Genomic DNA, 17126 nt, shown 5'->3' with positions numbered 1-17126 from the left:
GTGCCTGGGTGGCTTAGTCGGTTAAGCGTCCGACTTTCGCTCAGGTCATGATCTCGCGGTTTGTGGGTTCGAGCCCTGCGTCGGGCTCTGTGCTGACAGAACAGCACAGATTCCGCATCTCCCTCTCTCTCTGACCCTCCCCTGCTCACACTGTCTCTCTCTCTCTCCTAGAAATAAATAAAACATTAAAAATTAAAAAAAAAAAAAAAGAAAAGAAACTTTAAAAATTAAAAAATGGGGATTTCCTACATCACATTCATTCGTGGATCTCAGGGGCTCAAGTGTGGAAGAGAAACGATCAATCCTCTAACCCATCTCCCCTAATGTCCACTGTTCTCCAAAAACACTAAAAAACAAAAAAACCCTCCTAACTATTCGCACCACTCCTACTGTTCATATTGCTCCCATCTCTTTATAATTCTGAAGAGGTGAGCAGTCAATGGCGTATGACTGCAACCTCACAGAGCTGTCCTGTTTACATTCCTGTCATAGAGAACTCCGAACCAAACCAGTAACAGTGCTTCACACCGAACGCTATCAACATTAAATACTGAGCATCAGTCAGAGCTTGAATTTGTATAACCATACCTTTCCAATGGGCTTCAAATGTCTTATAGAAATTGTTACATTAATTTTAAACGCATACTTATTTTGTTCAAGAAATCTTCCCCAGAAGGTGGTAAGATTCTTTGTATTTCATTATGCTTTTCTCAAAGTTACACTCCATCTCTGTCAAGGAATCATGCATTCTTTCAAAACACTGGGGTGCCTGGGTGGCTCAGTTGGTTAACAATGCCTCCAACGTAGCTCAAGTAATGATCTCATGGGTCGTGAGTTCGAGCCCCACATTGGGGCTGACTGCTCAGAGCCCGGAGCCTGCTTCAGATTCTGCATCTCCTTCTCTCTGCCCCTCTCCTGCTCACATTCTATGTCTCACTCTCGCTCTCAAAAATAAACATTAAAAAAAAAAAAAAAAAAAGAATACATTCAACACAGTATAGTTTGTGCCACATATTAACTGTTAAATGATCCTTTACAATTTCCTGAACTTATGTGTTCATCTCCTGGACTAAATGACAGTAATCATAACGTCCTTCAGTGTAACCACAGGTAGCAAAATATAAAACACTATGTAAACATTCTCCTAGGGATTACACAAACCATGAGAAAAATAATTTAGCTTTATCATATAAACTATGGTTTATGTGTTATTTTCCAAATACTCTGAGGACAAGTTCCATACGACTATATTTCAACGAAATATCTACTATGGTGTCATTACTTGACTTACTGCTATGGTGTCTTTACTTGAGGTACCGCAGTATGATTATGAAACTGAGGGACAGAAGTCATGCAGTTACTTAATATCACAATGCTGGTAAATATATTTTTTAAAAGAACCAGAACTTAGTATTTAGTTGCGATTTAGTGAAGCAGCCACCAGTGAAACAGGTAGGACATGTTATTTTCCAATATTGTAAGAAGATGAAGTAACACACATATTAGAATAGCAACTGCTCTCTCTCACCATCTGTCTGGAACAGCTTATCTTTAAGTGAAAATAAGTTTACCTTTTAACTGAATTTTAAAACCAGTAGTACAATTTCAACACATCAGAGCTGTAAGGCAAATTTTCTTTAAATATATACAACCTTTACAAGTCAACTGGAAAAGGCCAAAAATTCAACTGGCAAAGAATATGAATGACTTACAAAAAAGGAACTACATACAGCTCAGATATTTGAGAAGCATAATGATGTCATCACTACATTAATTTAACATTTTGGGCACTTAATTGGAGTATACTGTGCTTTACAAATATTAACTCATTTAATTTTCAGTTTGCAGAAGTAGGTGCCGTCATCTCCATTTCATAAATGGAAGAGCAAAGGCTTAGACAAGTCACACTGTGTAAATCATTCAGCTGAGACTTGACCCTCATCAACTGGTTCCGGGGCCGAGTACTGAAGAGCACTACTAGGCTATCCTGCGCCTTAACCTCATTCAAAGACAGCAAAACTGTGATGAGACACCATGGTGTCCAGTGTGCATGACAATAAAGACATATGCTCTTCCTGAAAGGATACACAAGAAACTGGTTACCTCTGGGGAAGGGTCACTAGACCTATTTTCCCACTCTCTGTAATGTTCTGAAATAAAAATAACAATAATAATACTTTGTAGACTCATATTTACAGCTCTTTAAACATTTGGGATATTTCCACACAAATTCATATTTTTGTTTCCTCGATCACCTTGTGAGGCAAAATGAGTGAATATATGCTTAGTAAATATTATCATGCTCACCACTGTGAAGGCAGATAAGTTATCCTTCTTAAAGAAAAAAAAAGACAAAAAATTAACCATAGTTCCTTAAGTACGAAAACCTGTTGTAAATGCAAATATTATAATAAAAAAATTTTAAAAGCTACTGCTGTCTCACCAGAATTCATAAGTTTCCACAGTTGATCTACTAAGGCTTCATTACATAAGGGAGACTCCATGTTCTTAGTAAATGGTGGGTTCTTAGTCAACATGTTTAGAATCTTATGTCTGAAAGATAAAGAAGAATCAAATTTTGCTGACCATGAAATAAATATTTGAAAATTCTCTGTAGTTCCTCCTTCCTATTTTATCATTTTTTCTTAGATCTACCTTTGTGTTTAATTTCATTTCAAAAGACATTACCTTAAACATCCTAAATATTTATTGTTGTTTATCCACTAAAATAATTCTGGTGGGTTTGTTCTTACTAAAACATCCATAGTGGGCATGGAGGAGGGCACTTGTGGGGATGAGCACTGGGTGTTATATGGAAACCAACTTGACAATAAACTATTTGTAAAAAAAAAATAAATAAATAAACAAAAAAATAAATAAAAAGGGCACTTGCTATGATAAAACAAAACAAAACAAAACAAAGTCTGTAGTGTACAACGAGCTCTTTTAAAACTGACTCTATGTATTCCTAACCGACCTTTCCTATTCTGTTTCTAAATGAACATGTCGTTCTCCTTAGAAAATTTTTTAAGATATATTTTTAAATGTCTATTTATTTTGAGAAAGAGAGAGAAAGCACACACATGCACATAAGCAAGGGAAGGGACAGAGAGAGAGGGATAGAGAGAACCCCAAGGAGACTCCACGCTGTCAGTGTGGAGCCCAATGCAGGGCTCGATCCCACGATCCATGAGATAATGACCTGATGCCAAAATCAAGAGTCGGACACTTAACTGACTGAGCCACCCATGCACCCCCCCCCACCTAGAAAAAATTTTAAAGACAGGCTGGTGAGTAAATAGAAAAATCTTAGCATGGGGAGGCGGAGGGAGGGAATCATATACAGGCCAAGAAGTCTACCCTGAAATACTAAAATGATTATAAACTTCCTTATTATAGTATCTTTGTAAAGCATGGAGATGTGCAGAAGCATTTAAAATATGGAGACCACACTAAAAGGTTTCCTCAAAATGAGTTGGAATTCAGAAGAGTTAATTAGTAAAAGTATCCTCATGGAGGGTAAGAGTTAAATTCCACTACTCAGAATTACCTCCTGTGAGAGGCTACCTGAACACTTCTGTAGTCTTCTAAAAATAGGGCAATGTGACCAAAACAAAATTTGAAAATGAAAATGTCCAATGCTATGAGTAGGAGATGCCAGAGAAAGAAGACAGGGAAAGAAAAGGAGAAGCAAGGAAGTTATGGCCACAGTCTAGCACTTAATGCAGGGATAAGAGCCAGGCCTGGGCCCAAGAGATTCAAGACCACAGAATAATGAGATGTTTGGATATAATTGGAGACGAAAGAAACTTAGACTCTAATTATAAATGAGATTAGCAAAACCTTAATGGTGAACCCATGAAGTTTTTATTTTTAACTGTTGGTGGTAAGGCATCAAATTGGATTTGTACTTGAAAAAGAAATGGGAAGAAAGCGAAACTACTAAGTTGTAGTTTAAGACACTTAACCTTTTTTGGCTTCAATTTCATGTCTATAAAACTAAAAGAGATGGACTCTCTTTAATATCTTTCTGTGCTTTGAAATTTTAAGACTGTATAAAAGACTACTAATAAGCTATGAGAACAAAAAGTGAACTGGGGTTATAAATGCAATTTACAGACAGGTAGTATGAAAGAGGATTCTTCATGAATACTTCATATTCATGATTTTGTAAATAAGCAAATAATAAATACAATTCCTGCCCTTAAGGACCTCAAAATCTATCTGTAAGAATAGACCAATATTACAGGTAAATAATCTTTAAAAATATGGATGAGTTTGTTCTTTAGAGCATGTTAATGCTGTTATACTTTTAATTCACATTAAGAAGAAAACTTAAGTTTCTATCTGGCTGCTTTCTCAGTTACCCCAAATACCAAAGTGGTAGGGCCCAGCTGATAAAACTTTACGGTATTTACTCAGATCATTACAAACTCTTGACAGCCATGCCAATGAATTGTAATGAGTGCACTGAGGATGTCTTTGATCATTAAAAGAGCAATAATTATCAGTACATATGTTACTTTTATCAAATTAAACATTTCTGCAAAAATTGTTTTTCTCTCAAGTTTAGATAATAGAAGAAAAGCTTTTACAAAGAAATAAATGACAAAACACCCAAAGGAATACTCAGAGGAGACAGGTTTAAGAGAAAACAATGAGAATTTTGTATTTCATTTTACAGAGATTAAACATAAAAAATCAGAATAAGCATATGCTTCAGACAACTAGAACAGATCTAAAGCAAATCTTGAGAAAGTCCTAAGTTCACATCAAGTTCATAGCAGTAAAGACATCCTATTATTTTCCTAAAGAGTTGAGAATTTTCCTGGTAGGCTAGTCCAATCTATTGCCAATCATTATCAATAAGAAATGGAGTCAAATCAAAACCAAAAACATGTTCAAAATCTCTCATGAGAAAAAGCACAGGACATATGTATGTCTCTTGAGGGACTGATACACTGTATTCATATGTATTCATATGCTTGATTCCAAAACCAGAATATAATTCCATGTCAGTTTAAATATAATCTTACTTATTCTTAAGAGAATATAATTAACAGTTTTTCCTATCAATGTAAAAAGTACATAACGTACAGAAATAAGTGTAAAACAAAACTCTAAAATGTTAACTGTTTCTGGTTGAAATAATTATAGGTTTTTTTTTTTAATTTTCTTCTTAATGTGATTTGATATTTTTCCAAATTTATGTGAGTATTTAAAAGTCATGCCCACTAAAAGGAAACTGTAATTTTCAAAAATGTAAAAAACTTCATTTTAGTTTAAAAACAGTACACCTAGATTTAATTATTTAACAATTATGCATCTAGATTATTTACCTTATCAAACCTGTAAAATGAACAGCAAACTTTATGAAAGAAAGTATTAGTAATTTGTCAGGTGAATATGTAACTTAACAAGTGCATTTATTTAGTTTAATGCTCAATATCACTCATCATCAGGGAAATTACAAATCAAAACCAGAATGAGATACCACCTCACACCTGTCAGAATGGCTAAAACGAACAACTCAGGCAACAACAGATGTTGGCGAAGATGTGGAGAAAGAGGAACCCTTTAGCACTGCTGATGGGAATGTAAACTGGTTCAGCCACTCTGGCAAACAGTATGGAGGGTCCTCAAAAAATTGAAAATAGAACTACCCTAAAACTCAGCAATTGCACTGCTAGGTATTTATCCAAAGGATACAGGAGTGGTGACTTAAAGGACACATGCACCCCAATGTTTGTAGTGGCACTATTGACAATAGCCAAAGTACAGAAAGAGCCCAAGTGTCTACTGACTAATGAAAGGATAAAGGTGTGATATGTGTGTATGTATGAACATACATGCATTCATACATATATACACATATGCATACATACAATGGAATATTACTCAGCTAAAAAAAAAAAAGAATGAAATTTTGCCATTTGAAACATGGATGGAACTAGAGTGTACTATGCTAAGTGAAATGTAAATAAGTCAGTCAGAGAAAGGCAAATATTGTATGATTTCACTCATATGTAGAATTTGAGAAACAAGACAAATGAACATAAGGGAAGAAAAATAATATAAAAACAGAAGGGATACAAACCATAAGAGACTCTTAAACACAGAGAACAAACTGAGGGTTGCTGGAGGGATTGTGGGTGGGGGGATGGGCTAAATGGGTGAGGGGCATTAAGGAGGACACTTGTTGGGATGAGCACTGGGTGTTATATGAAAGTGATGAATCATTAAATTCTAGTCCTGAAATCATGATTATGCTATAGGTTAACTAACATGAATTTAAATTAAAATTAAAAAATAAAACAACAAACTAACATGAAAGATTGAGCACTTCCCCACACAATTAAAAATAAACACCTTAAAGCTTTTTTCTATACACAGTCATCAACACAAAGATAAAAGCACTTCTCTTTAACATATGAAGTTGTTTAAGCAAACATGATGAGGAAAAAAGCCATTTGTATGATTAGAGGAAGAAGTAAGAAATTGCATCCAATCACTTGTTTAACATGTGCTAAATCAAATGTATGTAAGGCACCATGCTTATGTTCTGATGACATAAATGAATCACATTTGAATCACAATGAAATTAAGAAGAAAAATGTCAAATATAATCATGAAATATATCTTTAAACAGATTTTCAATTCGGATTATAAATAACAGTGCTCTTCACAGTTTCACAATATTTCAAAAACAATCATTTAAAGTGTATAGAATACAAGTGAGAAATAGAGCAACTTCAAATATTACATAGTATTATAATCTGCTAAAAATGGTCTTCAAAACATAATTCCATGATCTCAGAAACACATGCTTTAATGTTAGTTCTGATGTTGTGGACTGAAAACATAAATGAATACATGATAAGCTTTGTTTACACTGCATTTATAGTTTCTGTTCCTACCTGCTATTAGTAGGATCTGATAAATTTTCAAATGCATGAACTCTGTCAGATTAAGAGATGAAGCTGGTTTCCTGCTTATCCTCTTTTATATGAATATGTACCTTATAATGGATGAGTATTTTTGTCCATGTCAACCTTACCTTTAGTACACCTCAATCACAAGGAAAAATCACTTAAAATACAATTTACAGCCACAAATCAACAACTATGAAATAATTAACCATAAAACTTTATACAAAGGTATGTATACAGCAAGCATCTGAAATAGTTAGGGTTGGGTTGGGGTTAGGGAAGAAAGAGAGGAGGGAAGAGGGAAGGGAAACATAAAACATAAAACACTGAATAAGGTGACTTAACCAAGAACTCACTGTTACAACCAACCTGAAAAACAACTGTTGGTAAAGACAATGTCTTTGTTAGGGAGCTGTAATCTCTTAGATGGACTCCTCATGTCCAGATGCAATTCACTGAGTTTAGAAAGCAGTTTGCCTTTTTTAAAGAAAACCACTCTCTGCCAACCTATATGTAAAGCTGAGGAAGAAAATTAACAGCTCTAGGTCTATGTTCTTCTTTCTAACTGGAACGACTATAGGGCAGCTGGTGGCTCAGCTGGTTAAGCATCTGACTCTTGATCTCGGCTCAGTCATGATCTCATGATTAGGGAGTTTGAGCACCATGCCAGGCATCTGCACTGACGGTGCAGAGCCTTCTTGGGATTCTCTCTCTTCCTCTCTCTCAAAATAAATAAATAAACTTAAAAAAAAAAAAGCTGGAAGGACTATAATCTAAGTTACTTTTAATGATTCAAATTTTATTTTATGAAGTCATAATCTTAAAACAAATTAACAAAAATTTAAGTGTCTAACATATACAAAGAAAGGAAGACAGAAACAGTCAAAAGTTTAATCCTATTCACATACACTACGAACATCCTACTTTGCAAAAGCAGCAAAAGTGAAGCAAATGAAGACTAGAAGAAATACAACAATGAAAACTGCTACTATGTCAGGACTGGGATTTTCTTCTATTTTTCCTTATTTTCTAAATTTTAAATATATTATACTTTTAAAATACTAAGTCTATATATTAAAAATTGAGATTTTATATGAGGTAGAAAGGAATAAATGAGATACACCAAGATACTTCTCTTAATTACTTTTAAAACAGACTGAATCAATCAATAGAGATTTTATAAATTTGGGTATATAAGGGATGTCCTATGTACATTACAAACTGCTATATAAACTTTAATTTACAGTAGAAGTCGTATGTAAAATTGCAGGGAATAAACTTTGCTTATTAACAATATATTTTTGGGGGCGCCTGGGTGGCTCAGTCTGTTAAGCCCCTGATTTCAGCTCAGATCATGATCTCACAGTTTGAGAGAGTTTGAGCCCCATGTCAGGCTCTGTGCTGACAGCTCAGAGCCTGCAGCTGCTTGGGATTCTGTGTCTCCTTCTCTCTCTGCCCCTGTCCCACTCATGCTCGTTCTCTCTCCCTCTCTCTCAAAAAATAAACATTAAAGAAAAAAAGAACCTCCTCCCCAATATATGTTTTATAAAGTCTTCCCAAAATCATATCCAATTTTTTAAAAAAGTACATAGGGGTGCCTGGGTGGCTCAGTTGGTTAAGCATCTAACTTTGGCTCAGGTCCGGATCTCACAGCTTTTGAGTTCGAGCCCCACATCGGGCCCTATGCTGACAGCTCATAGCCAGAAGCCTGCTTCACATTCTGTGTCTCCCTCTCTCTCTGCCCCTCTCCTGCTCACACTCTGTGTGTGTGTCTCTCTCTCAACAATAAACAATAAAACATTTTTTAAATAAATAAATAATTAAAAAGCACATAAAAAAGACATTAAGTAATAACATATTCCTCTATTTTTTAAAATAATAAAAATTTGTTCTGTTCATATATAATCTTCTAAAATTATTCAGTTTACTTCTTGTAAAATCAAAATATCATAGCATAAAAACTAACCTTACATAGGGTACAGGGTCATTCTGAATCATATTAAGTAGCCATTGCAGTTCTTCATAACTCCGGTCCACTGAAAAATAAAGAAATATATTATTTATTTTTATTTAATTTAAATCCAAGTTAGTTAACATATATTGTAATAATGGTTTCAGGAGTAGAATTTAGTGATTTATCACTTACATATAATATTCAGTGTTCATCCCAACAAGTGCCCTCTTTAATGCCCGTCACCTATTTAGCCCATCCCCCAACTCCAGCAACCCGCAGTTTGTTCTTATAGTTTGCTCCCTGTTTTTATCTTCTTTTTCCTTTTCCTCCCCTACGTTCATCTTTTGTTTCTTACAGACCACGAGTGAAATCATATATTTGTCTTTCTCTAACTTAAGAAATATATTTGTTTCTAATTATAACAAATGAAATAAAGGACAAGGAGGGAATTTACACATAATATCTAGGGTTATGCCTTAGCTGTACTTCAAATCAGAGTTGAAAGCGGCAGGCAACTTCTTACATTTTCTGCAGGATAGGCCACTTTGTAAACTTATTCATTCATATAGCCAAAATGTAAAACAGAACCAAGTGTGTTTTTTTCACTAATGCTCAAATCAATGACAAACAAAACATAAAGCAAATCATGCTTATATTAAGAACCCTAAACTAGAGAGGAGAAACTCTAAATGGAAAAATATGTTTGCTTACATCAAATTATAGGGAAACTTGATACCCAGTGGCACCTCAATTTTATTACATTATACAATAAGAAAAATTATTTTTACCCAAGTGGTTTCTTTCACTTGAGACTAAAGAACAGCCTTAACTTTTCAACATAACATAAAATCATGCTATAAATATAAATGACCTCAATAAAGTCTCTTGTTAGCTATTTCCATTCACCTTTTCAACAAGTTATGCTTTTAGGAATTGAAAAACTAATTTATTGTCTGAATTTTATTTCTAATATCTTCCATTTTTTCACTTTCTAATGATCTAGATTCATGGATAACACTGAAGCATTTCTCAATTAAATTATACTAACTTAGCATTCTTTTAGAAATCATAATATTAGCATTCTATTTCATTTCAGGTAGTAATAATGCATGAAATCTTTGTAGTTACATTACAGTAAACATCATTCATGTACGTTAGGAAAGAAGGTTGAGAATACTGGCGTACTTGGTAAATCTCAGAACTTCTAGATTTCATAAATTGGTAAAAGGTCAAAACAAAACAAGACTGAGAGAGGATCACTGTTTTCACCACTTCTTAAAAGACAGAATTATTTCAACCCTCAATAAAAAGAACAAATGACCGTCCTTTCTGAACTTAGATCAACATATGAGATACAACCTATTGTTCTTACTCGTTTATAATTTCTGACTATACACAAATACTTCTATAGAAATTTACAAAAAAATTATAAAGATGAGTATATTTCCTCTATTAACATGTTAAAATTAACTAATGCCTATAAAAGAACTTCCCTCACTCCTTCTCTTTCCATAGTCAGATGAGAAGTATGACACACTTCTTTACTCTTCCCATATTTTGGCACAATAATCTGAAATTCTAGACGTAAATTAAATTACATATTTCTTATATTTGCATGTTATTTTTAAGGAATTATTTTTGAAGTTTGCATTAAATTTTATAACCATGGTAACAAATATTTAAGCTCAGTTCTTTATTTTACAGGCATAGTCACTTCATGAGTAGGTCTTTCATTTCACACTTTCACCAATCCTGAGTTATTATGTGATTCACTTCCAGGTCAGCTAGAAATTCTCTTGGGAATTTTATTTTTAAGAATGTTACACCGGAGATGTACATCTAAGTCTTTAGTCTAAGTCTACATCAGTGACAACTTGGCGAAAAAGAAAACGCAAGATTGCAGTTTTCCCTAAACATTTATGTTAGCCATTTGTTTACAGTCTTTTGAACTCTTCATATTGCGAAGAAGTCACAGGCCATGTTATTCTTTTACTCTGTAGAATAACTGGGTTCTGATATTCCTAAGGACTTACACACTTTTCCCCTAACCTTCAAATTTTAAATTTTATCAGACTCTAGCTTAGGAAGTTTCATTCACACTCTTTCAAAGTATTCTATTATTTCTTGGATTACTACTTTTCTTCTACTGACTCTATTTTTTATGTTCATCTCTATTCTTCTGCCCTGTATCATTTTAAATGTTCTGAATATATAATATCCTCTTATTCACTTTTTGGTCTTATGTTTTTTTCAACTTCACAGAGCCTTACCTAATCCCCATATGGGGGCTTCTGTGTATGTATCTCGCTCTACTTTCACAAATAGAAATATTTGAAAGGCCTAAGATGCTTTCTTGAGTCCTGAGTTAGAAACTTCCCCAAAATCTTCTTCTAGTTTTTTTAAAAAAATTTTAATGTTTTATTTATTTTTGAGAGAGAGAGATAGAGACAGCATGAGCAGGGGAGGGTCAGAGAGAGAGGGAGACACAGAATCAGAAGCAGGCTCCAGGCTCTGAGCTGGCTGTCAGCACAGAGCCCGAGCCGGGCTCGAACCCACGAACTGTGAGATTATGATCTGAGTTGAAGTCAGACGCTTAGCCGAGTGAGCCAACCAGGCACCCCAATCTTCTTCTAGTTTTAATAACATATAATTAAAGTTATAAAATGATACACTGACTTCTTAAAAGACCAAAGATATCTGTAATTTTATTATTTTCCCTCACTTACAGAAGTTCTACATTTATCAAAAATTCTTTCTAAGGAATTTAAAATTTATGTATCTAATATTGTTTGTAATATGCAACCCCAATAATGAAGACAGCTTTAAATAGTAAACATTTCTTTCTGAAATGATATGAGCATATATATATATTTTTTATTTATTTACTTTCAGAGAGAGAGAATGAATGAATGAATGTACGAACAAAAGAATGAACAAACTGGGGAGGGATACTGTAGGGGGGGTGGGGGAGAGGGGATCCAAAATGGACTCTGTGCTGCCAGCAGAGAGCCCAATGTGGGGCTTGAACTCACAAACCGTGAGATCATGACCTGAGCTGAAGTTGGACACTTAACTGACTGAGCCACCCAGGCGCCATGAGTATATATTTCTAAAGCATTACCTTTAGTATAATCAACGACTGCTTCCAAAGCTGCTATCCTAATGTCCACAAAGTGGCCATACTCAGCATAAGACTTAAAAAGAGCCGGATCACTTGGCACATGTCCATTCTTCTGAAGCACTCGTATGGCTCTCAAACAACTAGGAAACACAGTATTTGCAGTTAAATACTTCTATAAAAGCATTTTGTATCAAACTTATTTCCCAGGCATTAGGAATTAAAATCTCTAACAGTAAACTGAAAAACTGATATGATTTGAATCCATCTTTTAATTCTGTAGCATTAATTTTTTGCAACAATTTAATCAATAATATATATGGTAAGTGAGAACTGGTGATGATGTCCTAACCAGTGAATCAACTTTTTAGCCAACTCCTAAAGAAATAGAATTTTTTGATAGCTGTTTATAAACAAGTTGACAGAAGTAAAAAGGCATCTAAATAAGCTTAACAACAGAGATGTTTATATTATATCCAATGGGATAAAACGATTACACAATGCTTATGAAGAACTTCTGATGACATGAGAAAGTGTTTATGATAAAAGAATACAAAAATTATATATACAACATCACATAATTAATAAAATGTATTTAGTTACAAGGGGAAAAATTTAGAAGGCTATTCTCTGAAACAGTAATAATGTAACTGTGATGGTACAACCATATAGGATTTTAATTTTTTCCTTTTATTTCCTGAGTTCCTATAATGAGAATTAATTTCTCTTATAATTATAAAAGCAAGTAACTTTCCTCATACCTGACAGTGATAGTATGTCTATAACTTGGAAGAAGTTTTTCCATATTCAAAAACCTGGTGATTTCTTCAAGAATGAGTCGCACATCTGGATTTAAGTTGTCCAAAGTTCGAACTTCATTATTCACACTGACTGCAGGCGTAACAGAGTTGGCAAGGGCATCAATCATTTCTGCACGATAATAATTGTCTGAAAACTAAGCCAAAAATAATCACGAGAAAACAAAATTCACACCTCTGTTCAAAAATTAATAAAATAAAATATTTACAACTTCAGAACATAACTTATCCGATAGATTAAGCAAGTTCTCTGGGAATTATTTATCTATGCCCTTTGTGTAGTTCTACTTTGGGAAAAAAGAGTGAAAGAGACTCACTAATTCATAATATGTTAGTTTACTCAACCAGTATCTACCACATGTGAGGCACTTTACAGTCACTAGCTAGTGTCCTCTACAAGGAAGATGACAGCCCATGAATGCTGCTAACAAAGAACTTGAAATCAGCCATTTACTCTCACACATACATTTATAACCAAGGATCACCAGATATTAGGAAAGCATCAACAGAAAAAAGAAAGACCAGAACAAACAAAAGGTAAGAAATAACTTACTGGAAAGAGAGCTTGCAAGAAAAAGAAGGGAAAAATACGCCACAACTACATTGAACATTGTTTGAAAAATAACCCATGGTATTCCTTCCAATAGCATAACATATTTTATATTTTTTAAATGTTTAGTTTTGAGAGAGACAGAGCGTGCGCAGGAGAGGAGCAGAGGGAGACACACACACGCATATATGTATGGCACACAACAAATAAAATTTAAAAAATAGTCTACACATGTTCACTATGGACAAAAGAATCTGAAGCAGGCTGTCAGAACAGATCCCGACGCGGGTCTCAAACCACCGAACGGTGAAATCAAGACCTGAGCCAAAGTCAGACAGTTAACTGACTGAGCTGTCCAGGCGCCCTGCAGTAGCATAACGTATTTTAGAAGGAAAGAAATATGCAGAGATGCAGAATCAAAATTATGTTGGAATATAACATTGGAAAAAAACTCCTGAAATTCTAAGCAAAAAGGCAGATCTAAAGTCAAGAAAAAAGGAAAGCATAAGGCTGATGTAGAAGACATAACATACAAATGGGAGTTCTAGCAAGAGAAGGCAGAGATAACCATCCAAAAATTCCTAATTTTATCCCAGTCAATTCCCAGAGAAGCAATGTACTGAACGGCAAAATCTGGCTGTAGCTTGATTTAAACTCAGCAAATCAGATACTCTAGCCCAGGAATTTGAATATGGAACAAGTAAATTCAATTTTATCACCAGCGTGGGGAGTGTGCTGTGGCAACACAAGCTGCCAGGAGACAGAGGAGGAACACCTGCCTCTGGGACTTCCCCCATGGAGCCAGCAGCTCACCGTGACAGATGTAACGATAGAACTCCTACACATTCTGTGCTTAGATACTGGGGGAAAAAATCACACACACACACACACACACACACACACACACGTATGGCACACAACATATAAAATAAATAGCTTACACATGTTCACTATGGACAAAGCTTTGTCTCAAATCATTTTATTTATTTAAAAAAATTCTTTTTAATGTTTTTATTTATTTGTGAGAGAGAGAGAGAGACAGCATGAGCAGGGAAGGGTCAGAGAGAGAGGCAAACACAGAATCTGAAGCAGGCTGCAGGCTCTGAGCTGGCTGTCAGCACAGAGCCTAATGCAGGGCTCGGAACCCATGAACTGTGAGATCATGACCTGAGCCAAAGTCGGACGCTTAACCGACTGAGCCACCCAGGGGCCTCTCAAATCATTTTAATGACTGCAAAACTAATCACTACAGCTTCAGTCTCTAAGTCCAGTTATTTCCTCCAGAGCCAGAGAAAACAGTCACGTACTTATATCATGCTAATTTTATTTTAACATTTTGCATTTATCAACTCTTTCTTTTCCAGGTTCTAAGTCTTTGTTTCAAATTTTAAAAGACCATTTCTATTCATAGATTATTCAGATAATGTTTATGCGTTTTCTTCAAGTATTCTGATCGTTTCATTGTTACGTCTGTTAACTACTCTGCCAACAAAGCAAGAACCACTTTTATTAAACATTTATTTAACCACTGTTTCTGACCAAAGTATTGAGATCACAGAAAAAACTTACAAATTAAAAATGAGATGGAAGTGTGGGAGAAGTAGGAAAATCAAAGATTTAACATTTATCTTTCAGACCACATCCAATTCTCCCAGATACTATAATCCTAATTGAACAAGCTAGATAATCTCATCACCTCAAGGTTTTAAGAGACAAGGTAGAAGAAGTAATATACAGAACACACATGGGGTAGCAGACATTCAATACAGCAAAAGTTCTTATGAAAAACAAAAAAACCCTGAAGGCATCAATATCAATGTACTACAGCAAAGACTGTCAGATGTTAAAAATGACCCTTTGGAATCAGGAATAGTTCAACCCATGTTCTATGTACCACACTTGACAAAACAAATTTCATAAACATGCATGATTTATTAGAAATACATATGCATAAAAGATTATGTAAAATGGTTAATAACTAGGCTTAAAAGCGACTAAATTTTAGTCTTCTTGAAAACTAACTCATCCAGAATACTGAATTTTATGCTCTGCCAATTAATGAGATGCTAAAAAAATCTTTTTAAATATTTCACCCCAGACTCTCAACTTCTTTTTGGCATTTAATTTTTTTTATTTCTAATTTTACTTGTAGAAAACCTGTCATTTCTTCTTATGCACTTTAAAATTTTTATATCTATGTACCAAAACTTAAAAAAACAAATCCTTAACCAAAGCCCTCAGAAATAAATCATTTGTGATTGGAAGTGAGGTGCTTTAAAAACAAACAGATCAATGCAATAGTCTTAGGCATCCATCTAATCACATCTGTTCTGCAAGTTTTAATCCATTAACCTATAAATCTTTAAATGACAACCAAGTCTTTTTTTCCCCAACCACAATTTTTAAGAGAATAAGTTTTGATATCAGACAGATCTGGGTTAACTCCTGGTTCTGCCATATATGTGACTATTGCCCTAAGTAGATCTATAGTAGCTTCTATCTCCTCAAATGTAAACTGAGATAATACGATCTATCTCATACATCTGATGCTAATCTTAACTTATAACCACTGACAAACACCTGATTAGCCTGCCCAAGATTAAAACAAATTGAGTCTTACATTGGTCTGCAAAAAAATAATGAAGTGTAAAGTTTAATAATCTATCACTATGCACCTTACAAAATCATTAATGACATGTATAATAATATAAAAAACAGCATGGTTTACTAAAAAGATCACCACACAGATGGGCAGCAGCAGCTCATAGCACAATTCTCAGATCATACTTACTGTGTAATTTTAGACTCTCGACCTATGTGTTTTGCTTTCATTTGCCAACTACAGAATAAGTAAGGTTTAAAAGAATTAAGGTAAGTAAAATCACTTCACAAAGTAAAAGTACTACCCTGTATTAAATTACAAAAACACTCCCAAAACAAGAAAACTGACATAAACAAATGTACAAAGTATTTCCCCATTCCATCTGAATATAATCTGATTTGCTATCATCCAAAATCCTAACCTTGTATCTTCAATAAAAGAAATTCATGTGTAGAGGAAAAAAGGAATGTTATAAATGACAAGTCAAACAAACCAGAAGACTAGGAACAAACCTTATAAAGTTTTTTTTAACAGTATTCAAAAATGGAAAGAGGGGCGTCTGGGTGGCTCAGTCAGTTAAGCGTCTGACTTTGGCTCAGGTCATGATCTCACGGTTCATGGGTTTGAACCCCGCATCGGGCTCTGTGCTGACAGCTCAGAGCCTGGAGCCTGCTTCGGATCCTGTGTCTCCCTCTCTCTCTGACCCTCCCCTGGTCACACTGCCTCTCTCTCTCTCAGAAATTAAAAAAAAAAAAAAAAGTGGAAAGAAAGTCTACCAACTATAATGTACTTTCAAAGCACTGATTTTTTTAAAGACTCTTTTTAGCTTAAATCTTTGAATGTTATTCTACTATGTTGAGGAAAAACTGGTCTCCTTGATTTTCATTATTAATCACCATTTTTTAATAAACATACTTTTCACTTTTTCTTTACTGTTGTAATGTCTCATTAAACTTTTCATGAATTTGACTTACCCTGCCAGATACATGTGTCTTTTGATGTCCTGTTCCTTCTCCTGGAATAACCTTCCAAGACTGTCCCTATTTACAGACCGGGAAAAATCCTATTCATCTTTGTGACTCAGTTTGAGGGTCATTGCTCATATACAAAACTTCCCTGAGTCATTCTCTCTATAACTATGGAAGGTACCAGAAA

General features: G+C 34.5%; 1 protein-coding gene across 2 annotated transcripts in view; it reads right to left on the bottom strand.

Moving 5' to 3' along the window:
- The window catches only part of TAF2 (TATA-box binding protein associated factor 2), an 85890-nt gene that overhangs the window by 23519 nt on the left and 45245 nt on the right, over positions 1 to 17126 (bottom strand). For both annotated transcript variants that reach the window (XM_039227230.1, XM_039227231.1), the window contains exons 19-22: positions 12763 to 12956; positions 12005 to 12144; positions 8896 to 8965; positions 2444 to 2553 (exon numbers count right to left, since the gene is read on the bottom strand). In XM_039227230.1, coding sequence (XP_039083161.1) covers positions 2444 to 2553; positions 8896 to 8965; positions 12005 to 12144; positions 12763 to 12956 — 514 coding nt within the window. The remainder of the gene's footprint in view (positions 1 to 2443; positions 2554 to 8895; positions 8966 to 12004; positions 12145 to 12762; positions 12957 to 17126) is intronic.

Source organism: Hyaena hyaena, unplaced genomic scaffold, assembly GCF_003009895.1.
Source record: "Hyaena hyaena isolate Hyena2069 unplaced genomic scaffold, ASM300989v1 scaffold_26, whole genome shotgun sequence".
Lineage (NCBI taxonomy): Eukaryota > Metazoa > Chordata > Mammalia > Carnivora > Hyaenidae > Hyaena > Hyaena hyaena.
This window is presented reverse-complemented; position numbering and strand designations above follow the sequence as displayed.